Here is a 16,385-nt window from a genome sequence, read left to right as displayed (position 1 = left end):
GTTTGAGTTGTGGACAAAATGAGACATTTGAGGAAACACTGATCAATATTTTTCACCAATTTTTTGGACCAAACAACACATAAATTGATGGAGAAATTAATTAAAAGTGTTAGTTGCAGCACTAAGATAAATGTCTGGGCTCTGACTGGAGAAGCTCCAGTAAACCAAAAAGGAAAAACAGAGTTGTCAGTCATAATTGTTGCATTTGCTGCTTTTCACCAGACTGACCCTTTTGATGAACTTCGGTGAGATCTAATCATCCTTATTTCAGGCAAGATATTCTTCCCCCTCTTTTATTTCTGCTGCATCAAAACAAAGATGAGGGAACACCTAACCTGAATCTAAAAAAGCTTGAGAATTCATGGCCGAGCAGCTCCACGGAGACACGGTGCTGTCTTTCCGTCTGTGCGTCCGCAGGTTGATTCATGACTCACAGCCTCAGGGTTACATCAGAGTAGAGAAAATTACATTCTCCACATGTTCAGAGTGTTGCCGGCATTCTGAGCTGCAATTACAGCTCAGTGACAAAGCTTTTCCTTAACAACAACAACAAAAAAGATTAGAGAATAGAGAGGAATGGTTTTTAGGTTTGCACCGGACTGGTAGTCATGGTAACAGATGTTGATGTTGGTGGATGGGGCCATGTAAGCACCATGCACACCTCTGGATTTCAATCTTACAAAACCTCAGCCCCCTGCTGGATTACAAAGCTTTTAAGTGGAACATGTAGACATGTGAAAGGCGGGGACGTCACACAGCCTCAGACTTCCTGTGAATGAAAAAAAATGCTGTCAAAGGTTGGATACTTGTTCCATTTCTGAGGAAGCTTTGAAGGACCGGTTTGGGGTTGAAGACCACATCAGTGGTGAAAATGAAGGAGGAGAAAATGCTGTTTATTTACTGTGCTCCACTCTGACACACAGATAAACTCTGTTCTTAGAATCAGGTCAGGACACTGTCTGAATTTGTCCTTTCACACATGAAGCACACAACAGGACATTGTCTGTGTCAGACATGTTGGAAGCACAGTAGAAACAGCATCTAGTGTTTCAGTGATCAACCACTTATCTGGTTCAGGCAGCTGTGGATGAGGAGGTTAAGTCAAACCATCAAACTGAAGTCAAACCATCTAAAAACTGTTTTCACACTAGAAACAACCTGAACCAGACCAAGACTGGCTCTTGCAGTCAGAGCAAAGTTTGGCTGTTTGGTCCAAACTGGGATCAAATTAGCTCTGGTCTTTGAACCAGTTCTGTTCAAGGATGTCAGCAACAGAGGGCACTGCACAATGCAGAGCCCACCCAGGGGGTTCTGTAGAGAACCTTTTTATACTCTATGGGTTTTATGTAGAACCCATGTAGGCGGGTTTACTGAGAAGCTTTATATAGTCCAAGGATTTCATCTTCGAGCCCACCAAGGGTTTTTTTCCAATAACCCATTTATATTATGGTAGACACCTTTCAAAAACTGTTCTTCAGATCTGATCCATCGGCACCAGTGCTGGACCTCAGTGATGCTCCGGAGTCTGAATAGGATCAAATCCTGCAGCAGGTCGACATGTGGATGCCCCAGTCACGTGTTACACCATCACATGTGGATGTGATGTTTGGATAAACTTGTTGCCCTCGTTGTTCAGACACGATGTCGATCTCTGGAAACATTTGCTGCAGTCTTTCTTTCCTCACAGTTTCCACCTAAAAACCACCTGCATCCTGGAGTCAGCCTGGACTTTATGTGCCAAACTTTACTGTCAGGGGACAAAATGTAAAACTTACAGTTCCGACATGACATAAATAATCAATGAATCACTGCATCAATAAAACATGAAGTGAGATACAGCAGCACAGTGTTGTAAGATTTATGTATATGACAGAGTGTGTGAAACCCCAGATTGATCCAACCTCACTGTGACCCTGTTTGTGTTTCTCTGATTAGGATACAGCAGGAGGAGGAGGAGGACCAGTGGATGTTTTTTTTAATATGTGGAAGGACAAATAATCCAACTGTAATCTGACAGAGGTGCATGATGTCCTACTGGAAATATGAGGTCCAGTCTCTGGAAACACTCAGAGTGACAAACACATCCTGACAGTCTAATACAGGCATGAGCAGGATGAAACAGAGCTCCATATCACTTTTATACACAGAGAATGAAAAAAAAAACTTCTTTGTAACAAAGATATAACTTTATTTAATCAGGAGAAGTTCCTCACTGAGAGTCTTTCATCTGTGTTTTCTCCTGGAGAAGACAGCAGCAGCACATGGAACACAAAAGTTACAAAAATATTAATATCGATAAAACATTAACTTCAACTGTACACTGTTTATGATTTATAATGCTTCATTTTCATTTTAAATGTCCTCCCAATGATAAGAAAGGAACACAAAGTCTGTGTAGGTAAAAACACACCCAGACGTTCACCCGGGAGACGGCTGTTTGTGTCCTGTGTGAAATCAAAAGTCTTCCACTGGTGTCTCCAAGAGCCATCATACACTGTAGAAAAATCATACAGGAGTTTAGTGAAATTAACTCATCTTTCCTGTTCAACTTTACATGAATCTACATTCTATTTATTCATGTTAATTAATTACTTAAACTCAGAACTTAAAAACATGAGTCCTTTTAATTAAAAGTCTTTTGACATGAAATGATGAGTTGAATGAATGTACTGTACAGAGTTCAATCAACTCATTAAAGTATGTTTCTTAAAGGAACGTGATCTACATATTAGCAAACCTTCCAGCATGCATTTTTTGACCGCTAAAAGTGTCCTGAGACACTTACTTTTTATAGTTTGAAGACCACATGATAACTACACTGCGTCTCTGTCCAGCTGAATCACTGATAACTCTGTCCAGAATTTAAAATGCAGCACAATGATTGCACAGAAATAATAATTAATATTAAAGTGACAAAGTCCCATTGTTTCCTGTCTTTGTCCTCCAATCTGCAGCCACAGCCATCCGTCCGATGGCTCCTAGAGTTTCTCATTAACTAACAATGAGCCTGGAGCCACTAATGCTGCCAAAAGGAAAATTAATTTGATTATTAGATGATTTATGTTCAGTTTCAGCCCAGAAATCCTGAGAGGGGGTGACAGGCTTGTTTCATAATGGCTTTTACTCTTTTATTAATGTGGATTTTAACAGTGGCAGCCTTTTGAAGTCTAATTCAATCTGTTTATTCCTGGATTCATGTTGAAATTTGGCCAAAATATCTCAGTGTGTGTGCTGCAGAATGATAAAGAGTGTCTGGGTTTGTGAAAGCAGCACATGAAGAAGAGGCTGTAGTTATGTTTTTGTGACCTGCTCTGTAGACGCAGCTGTGCCCTTCAGGACTGCTGCAAGGTGTTTCACCTGATTGTGTTTCAGGTTATTAAAAGATTGTGTTTAAGGTTATTACAGTTTTGTATCGTTTATTATTTTCTGTTTAAAATTTTTGTTTTCATTTCAGTTTATTTTCAGTTAGTTTCCAGGTGGGGTTGGCTTGTTTAGGTTTAGTTTCAGTTCTATTATTTAAAATGTTTTGCTTCAATATAGTTTTTACTAGTTTCAGTGTTAGTTTTAGTGTTTTTTATAAATTAAACATAGGGGATAATTGTTAGGGGAGACAACAACACAACTCTTTATGAAGGCAATTGTCATGTTGTAGACATCTGTCTCAATAAAAATATGCCTCCTCCTGTTTCTTGTCTTCACAGATTGAGACCAAATTGACTAAAAATTACTAAAACTAAGACATTTCCTGTATAGTTTTATTTTATTTTAGTTCATTTTTAAGTAAATAATTGTGTTTCTGTCAGTTTTTGTTTGTAATGTGTAAGTCTAGTTTTTATTTTCATTTCAGTTAACTAAAATATTTTTTAGTTTCGTTTTAATTCACTATAGTAACCTCAATATACTGTAATGGCAGACAGGTGTCAAGTGGAACCAACAGCAGATATAATACAGCAAATATTAATACTCAGACATAAGGCTGACAAATACAGAGAGTTTTGTTGAGTCAGTCTTGTTCACGTATTTACTGATGATCATGCTTTATTCATTGGCAATCCTGGAGAGGATCCAAATGCAAAACCTTGTGATGGAGCATTTTTGGAAGTCTACAGTCAATATACAGGTTAAAGGTTGAGTCAGAGCAGAATGTAATCAGTAAAAGTCTATCAGCTCTCTTTGATCTGTTTAAAAATAACACAGCTTTACATTTTGGAATACCATGCAGTGCCAATGCCAAAGTCCAGTTTTGCATATTGTTGATGCATTGGTCCTGTGAGCTGACCTTCATCTCCATAGTAGCAATGTACATTCCCAGTAGTTTTGCACACAATGACCCACACAATATGAAATAGAGACTTTGATTCCCAAGGAAAACCTGCTGGGAACCAGTGTTTTGTGTTCCAATCCAATTCAAGAACCAGAACAGTGCTGATTCCATGGTGGAGAAAGTCTACATGTGAACCTATTATGTTAGTGACCCTCCTGGCTGGCTTGCATGTTAGCAGGTAGCTCAACTGCTGCAGTAGCAACCAGCCCTGTGGGTTGTTCACAACACCACTAAACTTTCTGAACAAAGTATCTCAAGAAGATGCACAAATTAACTTTGCCGTGCCACTTTCTGGTGTGATCAGGCCTTTACAGAAACTACGAGGAAATCCAAACAGGCAAACAATATTCAGTATTCAGTGGGTCATTTATTAAATATGAAACATACGCGTATCTTTCCAACATCTGGTGTCCATTAAGGTTAAGTCACTGTTGTTTTAATATCTTCTTTCTTCCACTCATCCTGTCTATTTTTCACCTTGACCTGACGTCAGTGGCTGATGCAACATTTTAATGCTGATTGTGAAGTTATTTGTTGCTCTGTTTTGTTATTGGACATGAATTTGATGTCTCTCTCTCTCTCTCTCTCTCTCTCTCTCTCTCTCTCTCTCTCTCTCTCTCTCTCACTCTCTCTGTGTCTCCATCAGGTATAAGGCGATTGTGAACCCGATGGACATCCAAACGTCCAGCGCTGTCTTCTGGACATGTCTGAAGGCTGTTTCTATCTGGCTGCTGTCTGTCCTGCTGGCCGTCCCTGAGGCCATTTTCTCACAAGTTGTCTCCATGCAGGTAAAAAAAAAAAAATCACACACACAGTGTACAACAAATACTACAACAGCAACCACTACGTTAAATAATGTCTCTAAGCTCCTGATACAGATATTCTTCTCAGGCAAATTCATCTCTTCTTCTCAAGAATTGGCAGAATCTGACCATCACCTTAATTTTGCCCCTAACCATGAATAATTTGAATCAGGCCTGGTTATTTTTCAATACAGTCATCAGTTATATGAATTATATATTATATCAAATTTTAGTGCAGGGCTCTGCAAACTTTAAGATAAAAAGACCCACTTTTGGCCAAATAAAAGAAAACTGTATAAATTCAATTCTCTCTTTTCTCTGATGACTTTTTTTTTAGCATCCATAGCTAGTTTATTTAGTCATCAAACTAAAAGCAAGGTGCATCAATCAGGTCACTCCTCAGTTAGACATCTCAGTGGTTAAGTAAGAAAGAGACAAACCCAAACTCTCTGACTTTTAAAATAAACTTTAAAAAGTTTTGCTGGCTTCTAATCTTAAGTTCCGCTTAAGATAAACTTGAATCTTTGACTTTAAGTCGCCTTAAATTCTGAGTTTTCTCAACTGTTTTGATAAATGTAAATTAAAATGTTAGAAAAATGTTATTCATTTACATGCAATTTTTTGCTACAGAGAGCCTCTGGACAGGGTTGCTCTGGAGCCACAAGACACAGACCCCCGTTTTAGTTGAATCATGTAGTATTATGAAGATACAATAATATATTGTCCAAATTTCAACCTGCAATAACCGATTCGCGAACAGGTAGTGAACACAACAATAGTATTCATAATAATAATCATTAGATTCTATATAATGGTACGTAATGTACCTGTTTAACTACAATCTTCCTAAATCTATCTAAATATCAACCATTTCACAATGTAAACTGTAGGTTAAAAAGACTTTCTGTCGATGTCTCATACGGCTGCGTTTGTATCTGACATCCTGGGATGAGGACGTGTTGTGTTTACTGATCACTGTGACAAACATTGGCTCAATTTGACCATAATCACATAATCTGATGGTCACAGCCTTTGCTGGCAGAGTGTTTGTGACCTCCTGCTCATTCACACTGGATGTGTTGTTCATCACTTACTGCTGAAGGCTCATCACACAGCAGCAGCGTCTCTGTGGAGTTTCCCAGCAGACAAACAGCCATAAACAGTTTCAGAGTCAGATTTATGAACGTCAACAGCGTCCATTTAACTCTACAATCTGTTTTATGATCTTTACTGATGTGTTGTTATCTCTTTCCTCTCCTCTTCTCCTCTCTGTCCTTTATTCTTTCACCACTTTCTTTTTCTCCTCCTTCTTGACTTGTCACTCTGTTTCTTAATTCTGTCCATTTTATCTTCTTTTCTTCTTATTTTCTCCTTTCCATCTTCCTCATCTCCTTTCTCCTCTTCTCCTTCTTTCCCATTTCTTTCTCCTTCTCCTCATCTTCTTTCCTCCCCTTTCTCCTTGTCTTCCCTCCTTTCCTTGTCTTCCCCTTCCCTACTCTCCATTATCTCCTCATTTCTCTTTTCCTTGCCTCCTCTTCTCCTCCTTTTCTCCTCCTCTCCCATTTCCTTCTTTTCTCCTCTCTTCCTTTCCCTGCCTCCTCTTCTCCTTTTCCACTCCACACCTCCCATTTCCTCCATGTCTCCTTATTTTCTTGTCTGCACCTTTCCTCCTTTCCTTGTCTCCTCCTTTCCTCCTCCTCTTTCCTCCTCTCACCTCCCCCTTCCTCCGTCCTCCCCCCCAGGGTCACAGGGACAACACTAACGTCACCATAGTGAACTGCGTGCCGTACCCGCTGTCCAATCAGATGCATCCAAAGATCCACTCAGTGATGATCTTCCTGGTTTACTTCCTGGTTCCTCTGACCATCATCTCGGTGTATTACTACCACATCGCCCGCACGCTCATCAAGAGCGCCCATGACATGCCGGGAGAAGTCAGCGAACACACCAAGAGACAGGTGACTGATCGCTGAGTGAATGAATGAATCAGCTGATGACTGAATGCATGAATGAGCTCCTCTGTCTCTGTCACATGAGATTCTGCAGGTTTTCATTTCAACCAGACAAACTACAACAGTTCATCTAACAGGACACTTTGTCGAACACATGCTGTGTGTGTGTCCCTAGTTGCGGTTACTATTGTAACAGCTAGTTTGCTTTAGTGATATAAGTCACTGAGTTCAGGTGGAAAAGACACATGTATGAAGCACTGAGGGCAGCAAATGCATCTTAAAAGGTGACACATTTAACAGTTTCAGAGGTGCACATGGAGAAGGACACCTCGCACCACCTCGCAGTTGTCAATTTATGATTGTAGTTTCAGCTGAGGATGGAAAATATTGCACTGACGGCTTTTGCACCCTGAACCAGACCTGTGCCAAACAAACATACAAAACTTGAAATTTCCTTGCTGATGGCCATGAAATGATGGGCTGTCCACTCCAAGTACTATAACTATAAAAATATTGTAGTAATGTGTTGTTATAACTCAAGCTGATAGTGTAGTTCACACCACAGATATAAAGTTACAGTGTGGAAGTTGCACTCTTTTAAATATTTTTTTAAATAAATGAAGTACTGTACAAAAATAAAATTAAATTGCATCCTTCTGTAAAGCCAAACCAATTAGGTTTTCCATTACAGTCTTTAAAGCATAAATATTTTTAGGTGGCAACATGGACTCTGCAGTTAGAACATTTTTTAATGATAAATTCAATGATAAATTTATAGTTAGTCTTTGACCATTTGGTTAAAAAAGTAATCCCTTCATCCCTAGACTCAGCTAATATTAATCAAGGACAGGAAGTAAACTATTATAAAATGATGTTTGACCTCAAGGATTATAACATTAAAATTCCGTGTCCACCAACACTTTTTATTTAAAATGCAAAATCAAACTTTGAATAAAAATGTCAGACTGAATCTGCATCAATCTGCTCAAAATAAAAATGAACAGACTGTGAGTAAAATGGTGCATTTGAATGAGTTTGCTTTGTCCTGCAGGAGGGAGTCACCCTGACCTGTTTCTCTGTGAGGAATCAGGCTGCTGGTGGATTCTCTGATAAACGGAGAAAATTAGAAAGTCGTGTTGATTGAGAGAAACAGAAAGATGGATAAAGGCTGTCTGATTTTAAAAGTCCCCCAACAACAAAATCTGGAGGAAAGAGAAGTCAGAAAATAGCTAAATAAGTTGAGTGGAGTCTGCAGTTTCTTAAAGATCAACAGTCTGGAAATTTGGTTGAACTGGGATTGACTGGGACATGAAGCTTTTTGCACCCACACCTCCCACTCCAGTAAATATTGAGCCATGAGGGAGGTTCAGTGTGGGAGTGTGTCGGGTGGAGTGAAGGAGGTGTAGTGGAGGAGTGTGTCAGTCGGAGTGAGTAATCACTTTACAGCAGCAGCCTGATCTTCACAGATGGAGGAGAGGTCAGAGAGAGATGGAGGTGAATTATTAAAGAAGCAGCTGCAGGTCACATCAGGTGGAGTAGATCAGTGATACAGCTGCTGCACCTCTGGAGATTATCATCTTAATAACCAGTGTTAATGATCAGTTCAGAATGATACAACTCCACAGCACGGATCCTATACTTCCTGTAGATTTTTCACATTAAAAGTCTACCAGGAAAGGGAGGGAATATACTAACTGAGCTACTGAAAGTTAATAAAACATCTGTGCAGAAATTGTTGGCTATTTTTACATTTTTAAATTGTTAACAGAGGTAACAGATCAGGACACTGATCAGGTTCCCTGGTGGAACATGTAGATCAGATAACTAACTCTGTTGACGTCTCTCACATGTTTACACAAGTTGTTCCATCTGCACTTTAAAACTTGTGCACTTCAACTTTTAACTTCTGGTTCTTCCTGCTTTTACTCATATCAGCTGTCCTTTCTGTGTCACATATGCATGTGCAAAAGTAATTTATGCATAAACACTTTGATTGTTGCACAGTTATTTGTGGACTTTACTTTTGAGCTGGGTTATGTGTTGAACCTATCCATGCAGGGCATTTGCATTTGTTTCTCTTTTTCCTTTTATCCCGTGTTTTATCATGTACTTTTTTTGGTCTTATTTGCTGTCTGTGTGATTTATGTGTTTTTGTGTGTTTTATGGGCTTTTGCACCCCATTTCCAATGTAGTACCTACTGCAAATAGGAAATAAATTACATTTTTTTAAATATGACTTGCAACTGGACGTATTCCAGAAGGCTTCAGACTGTAAAAATGACCTGAGACATGAATTGGACTCGTCTCAGAAAGACCCAAAAAGTCCCAGCAGGAACAGCACAGTCCTGCAGTTGCACAGGTAGTTGCAGTATTATTATTATAAACGTACATTTATTGCAGCCAAACGAAACTGAACATTCACAGCCACTGCAGACTAAAGAAAATGAACACTGACCTTTATTATGTCCTCCTATTTCCTTCTTTTGAACAGTTTTTTTTTTTTTTTTTTGGCAAGTTGTGCATCTCTGCCTCCAGTGCGCTCCTCTTCACGAGTGCGCTTCTCTTCTCCCTTACTCTTCTCTCTCTTGGACTGGAAGACCTCACCACTGCCTGTCTTCAGTCCCTGTTGTCAGGACATTTATGGTGGTTGTCAGAGCAGATACAGGCCGACCAGCTGCTTGGTGTTTGACAGCAGCCTCAGTGTCCCACCTGAGCGCACACAGAGCGCACCTCCTCCACAATGTATTATTGTTATTTGTATTTATTTATTTATTTATTGAAGATAGTTGAAGAAGTTTTATTATAAGCCAGTTTTTCTTTTGTTCTTCATCTTATATCTTACCATCTTCCCAACAATATATTTATTTGCTTCTTGCACTAACATCTCTGAGAGACTAATTTCATTTTGTGCTTGCAGTCATTCTGTTTTCTGTCCAAACTCCTCATGATGGAAACCTGCAAACCGCTCATTTAAATCCTGCCGTCTCCACAGTGTTTGCACCTGTTGTCATTTACTCAGTTATTCTTAGCTGATCACCCAGAAAACACACAACAATCAAACATGCAATATGTTAGAATGCACACACAATTTAGCGCTCCTCTTTTTTAGTAAATCAGACCCCAGAGTGTGAAGTCATGTCAGTGACATACAGAGCAGAGATCTGCTGCAGCCCTGTGAGGCTCTGCAGGTCTGAGGCGACACTCTGCAGTGAAGTCGACCTCGATGAACTCGGGGTTAATGGAGAATCGCTGACTAACAAACAGTGAATCAACTCCTGAGAGCTCAGAGAGGAGAGAAGAGCAGGATCATCAGAGACGATCACTGAAACGTGAAAAATATCCTCTGATGGTCAGCCGGCGTGCGAAGCTCTGACTTTATACTGTTTCATTCTGCAGCTACAGATCACAGATCCCCTCAGTGCTGATTTTTGCAACCAGTCAGTAACAGAAATAAGAATCAGGAGCAGAAACATCTCAAGAGAGAAACTCAAAATGTTCCTGAGACTCTGATTGAGGAAAATATCTCAATGAGACGTTATTGATCCAGTCATCTGTTCCCACAATAGAACCAGCACACTTATTTAAAGAAAAAAAAAAGAGCAAACACGCTTGTATTTTCCAGATCTTGAGTATGAGATACACTATATGGCCAAAAGTATGTGGATGCCCCTGTTTATGTTCTTTTTCTCCTGGTTTGGTCCAGATGACTAAATTCCAACAAAGAAATGATGATATTTTACATAATAATGTCCATCTTCATCTTCAGTGGAGGAAAGCCAGGACTGGGGTGATGTGATGTCCTCTGTTAAAACCAGTAAGACGCCTCACTGCTGTCTTTTGAACCAGTTGGAGGAGGAGTGATTTTTGATTGAGGCCAGAGAGGAGTGAATTACAATAGTGGTGTCTGGAGAATATGAATGTGTGGATGACTGTTTCCAGGTCAGAGTACAGGAGCAGTGGTTTGATTCTAGAAATGGAGAAAACAGGACTGAACAACTTTTTTGATGTGTGTTTGGAAACTGAGATGTGAGTCAAATATTACTCCTAGATTTTTCTGGAGCTGGAAGTGACCTTTGTGGACAGAGGACCAAGACTTATTTTTGATGGGATTAATGGAATTTGGTGAACATGAAGTCAAATACCAGCAGGTCAGGTCATTACAAACATATCAGATCAATAAGAATACACACCACTGACATTCTCACACTGGGAACGAGACCCACTGTTATAGAAAGAGTCACAGGAAACTGGTCAAATCTAATTCTTCAGTTAAGCCTCTGGGTTAAAGTGTTTGACAGTAGAAGACACTTAATATCTGCATCTATACTGGTGAAAGATTTGATCCAGGTTCCCATCATGTCACAGACTAACAAATACAAAACAGAACGACTTCCCTCACTGCACTGAGACTTTAAAATGTCTGACCGCACCAGACAAGAAGACAAACAAAGGTTAGATTTTTTTTTTAAAGGCTCGGCTCAACCCTCGTGACTCACTCCTTAGAAATTACAGACCCGTGAAATAAAGTGTTGCCATGGTTTTTCCACTTCGATGTCAAAAAAACTAAATCTGTGTCTGAAAAGTGAAGGTGTGGCACAAGTCAAGTGACAACTTGACAGCTCTATAGTGGACACCAACTGTGTGATATTAGAACTTATTCAGGTAGAATCACTTCATTTCATACTTTGCAATATTTCATACAGGTGAATTTCATTGTCAGTGTACAATATTAAACCCCCCAATGTAATGGTGTACATTCAGTTGTTGAGTCTTTATATTGTTTATTTTGCTACATTTTATATTTCCTGTTTTCTCTGTTTAAATCAGATTTTTTAGATTTACCCTTCTTTATATTTTTCTATTTTATTTTCTATTTTTATTGATGTTTCTTTATATTTTTTCTCTCCTCTTTGCCACTGTAACACTGAAAAATAAGAGACTCCACTGGTTGCAAAAACAAATCTGACTTTATGTAAGCTTATGAGGAAATGGCCCAATCTCTGTCTGGATTTATGACTTCAATAAACATGATCTCATCACATATGTAATCTGGATACAAAAACAAAAGTAACAGTATTCCATTACAGTTACAGATGAAAAAGATACAATCAGATTACAGATACTTTTTTTGTTCAATTTTTCCGCACATTTCACCAATAATTGTAGTTCCCTGTGAATTTTTAAAGCAGTGTCTGAATGTGAAGAAATCCCTGCAGTTGGTTCAACATGAGTGGAGGCTGTTAGAGCAGCTGATTAACGAACATGGATTTAAAATTAGACACTGTTACAACATGTGAAAGTGCTGAACATCTTCTTATATCTTCTCCCTCCGTCTGTATCTCCATCGTCACATCATATCTTGTTTGGTCTAATTGATCTCATTACAGTTAAATCCATCTCTGCTCCTCACAGGGGAGCGATGCTATCTCTGCTTTCTTTAATGAGAAAAGCCTCTTCACGCGTCGCTCGAATCTCCACATCGACGGAGGTTGGAAACCATTTGCTACATTAACTGCAGACGCCCACATCAATACCCAACACGCCCACCATCTTATCTGAGAACACAGCCAATTCATTATGTTCACAGAGATAAGAAAGACGTTAGAGGGCATGCACACACACACACACACACACACACACACACACACACACACACACACACACACACACACACACCAGAGCTGGAAATCAACATTTCAGACCTTGTCATTAACCAGAAAACAGCAGGAGGTTTTTTGAAGCTGTATTTCGTCAGTTACCAGGGTTTCTGCAGATTTCTACACGTTACATTTTTACAACCTTTTTAAGACCAATATGGATGCAGTTTAAGACATATTTCACACCATATTGGCAAAAAACATACACACACAGTTTGCATTAGTGGTTGTTGGTGTAAGGTTGATTTCATTTTGTGCTGGGTACAGTCTGCTCAATACTGTTTCTTCCCAAAAACACATTTAAAAGCAAACTATAAGTTAGGGAAGGAAAGGTAGGAAGTTAAAAGCTTAAACAAAGACCTGTTCTGAAAACTCAAGGCATGATCTACTGGATTAAATTAAATTATTTTTCTGAGTATTTTTCTGCACTGGACACTGCATGCAAACTTCTTATATCTGAAGCACTGTGCTCGTCACTGTCACATTTTATCCACCCGTCCAATCAGAGTGGAGGACGGGGCGGGACAAATTCTACAAACTGTGTCCTGCTCATGGATCAAAGCAGCTGTATGTCACTTCCCTCAACAATGCCACATTTTGGGTGAAAACAAGCGCCGTTAAAACTTTGGCGTTTACCATGATGGCGCTTTGGACAGACGACTAAATCAGCAAAATAGTGTCTTAAAAAGTGACACAGTACTTGCGTGTGTCAGGATGTTCCACCTCTGACCTCTAGGTGGAGTTGTTTTTTACTGTGATGGAGGCAGACACTCTCCAACCTTTATTTCTTTCATTTGTTCTCTCTGTATTGACGCTGATCAGCAAAGACAAATCATGATTGTTCACCTGACTGTGTTTTTCCTATTTTATGTCTTTAAATCGGGAAAGACCTCAGACTTTGTGCTGACTGACAGTCAAATCAGAGCGTTTGTTTTCTCACAAAAAGGGGTGAAAGCTTGAAGCAGGAGCAAAGTTCCTGGATGGGTTGATGTGATCTTCACTAAAATACTCCATGAACCGGGTTCAGCAAAACTTCAGCTGTTGAACCAGACGAGGTGGAAACGAGAAGTTTACTCGTCCACTAACAGACCCGGGGTCTGTCCTCTCTCACTACGAGCTTCAACCTTCTCTTCATCCAGAGCGGATACTCTACTATGTGCTGACATTTTTACATTCAGTATTTGTTGATCACAAACAATCTGTGAAATGATGCACTTGAAGCACTTCCATGGATTCTCCGTATCATAGCAACCAAAGCGTCTCAGCTGAATAAACACTGAGCCTCCAGTCACTTACAGCCAAAGGATTAAAGCTGAGAGAGAACTGAGTCTACTGGTGGCTGAGAGACAACAGGGCCAAACCTGAGGGTCTCACTGGGTCCTCCTCCTCACCATCACCATCATCATCATCATCATCGTCCTCAGTCTCAGACTCATTCTTCTCTCTGACACTTTCACTGTCAGACAGCTCTGATGAAACCTCACAGGTAATTTTTGATTTACAGACAACGCACACTGTGCACCCAGACAGATGGACAGCTGTGCAGACTTTAATATGTTTCCCCTCCACATTTCCCTCAAGTCATAGGAAATATAAAAGTTCTCAACCGAGAAATGTCGTATGAACTATCAGCAGTTCTTGATTCTTCATCAGGTTGGTTTGGTTAGGTTAGGGAAGGTTTTTGAAGATAATTAAGTTATATTAGATTATGACCCCAGCAAATCAGCCAACTAAGACAAATGTGTGTAAAATGTTTATATATGTTAGGTTTTATATGACTAAAACAGCAAATTTACCCCAAAGAGCATCAGTGTAACCAACACCAATTTTTGTTTTCAAACATGAATATAGAATGGTCTACTTAAATATTTAGTTATTAACAACAATTTGCAAGAAGTTCAGAACATTTCAGAACATTTTACCCTACAGCAGATAACATCCTGAAATTTTCTGCTGGCAAGTTGAAATTCTGACTCTCCAGTTCAAACTGAGTGTTAACCCAACCCTAACCCTAACCCAACCCAAACCCAACCCTAACCCTAACCCAACCCAAACCCAACCCTAACGAGACAGAGGAGACGAGTGAATCTGATGCAGATCTTTTTGTCAGTTTCTCACTGTAACACAAACTCCAGTCTGCAGTGTATAGTGGTTCACACACTTCATGGTAGTGCACAAAGTTTTTATATCACCTTGACATTTCTGTCCATATTCACACGCTCTTTTTCTCTCTCTGCTGCAATCACACTTATGTTTTTAATCAGCTGACTGTATCAGCGCTGTTATCTCTCTCAGGAGTTGTTCATTAATTGTAAATTGATCCGTTCAGTTCACCCTTTACTTAAAATCATTTACACAGAGACATTAAACATTGAAGGGGGTCAAACTGGTCCCAAAGATAATGGAAGGGTTTAACAATTATAATAATGTAATATTACAGAATGTGTTGCTCTGGAAACTGTATTTTAAATTGGTTCATTTGTATGCAGAAAGGCTGTCATTATACATCAGCTGGGAATTTCCCATCAGAGTAATATGCCTTTTTTTGGAGGTGGACATTAAAGTAGTGTGTGTGTGTGTGTGTGTGTGTGTGTGAGTGTGTGTGTGCACATGTGTGTGTGACTTTGAACCCCATTAGAGGAAACACTCAGCATTGCTGCGTGCCTGCAGACAGAAGGATGTACTTAACTGTGATGAAATGAAATGAATGAGATGAAACACATTAGAGTGATGGAGGAGGAATTCTAATGTTGCTGGAGGTTAAACACAGCTGACATGCAGGAGTTTTTACCTGAGAGCTGAAAACCGGCTCCTCAGGTTTGTAACCATCAATATTACAGGCTGGAGGAGAAACTGCAGCCTGCAGCAGATCCTCAGTGTCGCTAAATAAAACATTTAAATATGTTTTAAAGAGTTTAGGTGGACCGCACTAACTGAAAAATACTTAGGGTAAAATATTCTGACCTTTTGAGTCCAAATAAAAGACACCGGCAGGCCATTTTCACCAGAAGATGCTTTATTTTAAACATTTTTTTTACATTTATTCTTAAACAGCGACCTCTAGTGGCCGTAGTAATTATGACAGAAGCAGAAGTAGTGAAGTTCAAAGAATAAAGAGCAATAAAGTCTGCACAAGGAGGTCAGGGTGGATGTTTGGTTGAAATTTTATTTATTTATTTATTTTGAACAATTAAAAAATAATGAGAAACATAAATGAACATTTGATGTCTGAAAAGGAGCAGGAAGAAGCAACATGCTTGTATAGGCCGGCCTCTAATCTATACTAATCCATCAATAATCAATCTATTATATAAATCACACCTGCAGTTTCACCTAGGAGAACGCTGTTCATGTTCTGCATGAAACCAAAAGTCAACACTGACTTATTTTAACTTACATACTTACATAACGTACTGACTGTAACTCAACTCATAACAAACTTCGCTTATGTCACATTTGTAATGAACATACATTATTTAACCCAAACTCATGACACTGTTGGTACTGAAGTTAACATTTTACTTTAGAGTTTTTAGTTGATTATGAAGAAAAACAGACTTTGATCAGTTTATTTCAAACATGTTGAAAAAGAAAAGGCAACAAATAAGAGTAACAAATTAATTTAACAGCAAACATTTTTCTCCACACA

At 39.2% G+C, this 16,385-nt stretch overlaps 1 protein-coding gene across 1 annotated transcript in view; it reads left to right on the top strand.

Moving 5' to 3' along the window:
- The window catches only part of nmbr (neuromedin B receptor), a 63,477-nt gene that overhangs the window by 21,652 nt on the left and 25,440 nt on the right, over positions 1-16,385 (top strand). The window contains exons 2-3 of the mRNA XM_084738074.1: positions 4,971-5,112; positions 6,870-7,085. Of these exons, the coding sequence (XP_084594200.1) occupies positions 4,971-5,112; positions 6,870-7,085 (358 nt within the window). The remainder of the gene's footprint in view (positions 1-4,970; positions 5,113-6,869; positions 7,086-16,385) is intronic.

Source organism: Lutjanus erythropterus, chromosome 15 (assembly GCF_056507025.1).
Source record: "Lutjanus erythropterus isolate fLutEry1 chromosome 15, fLutEry1.hap2, whole genome shotgun sequence".
Classification (NCBI taxonomy): Eukaryota; Metazoa; Chordata; class Actinopteri; order Lutjaniformes; family Lutjanidae; genus Lutjanus; species Lutjanus erythropterus.
The sequence above is the reverse complement of the archived record's forward strand: the minus strand, read 5'-3'. Positions and strand labels throughout refer to the sequence as shown.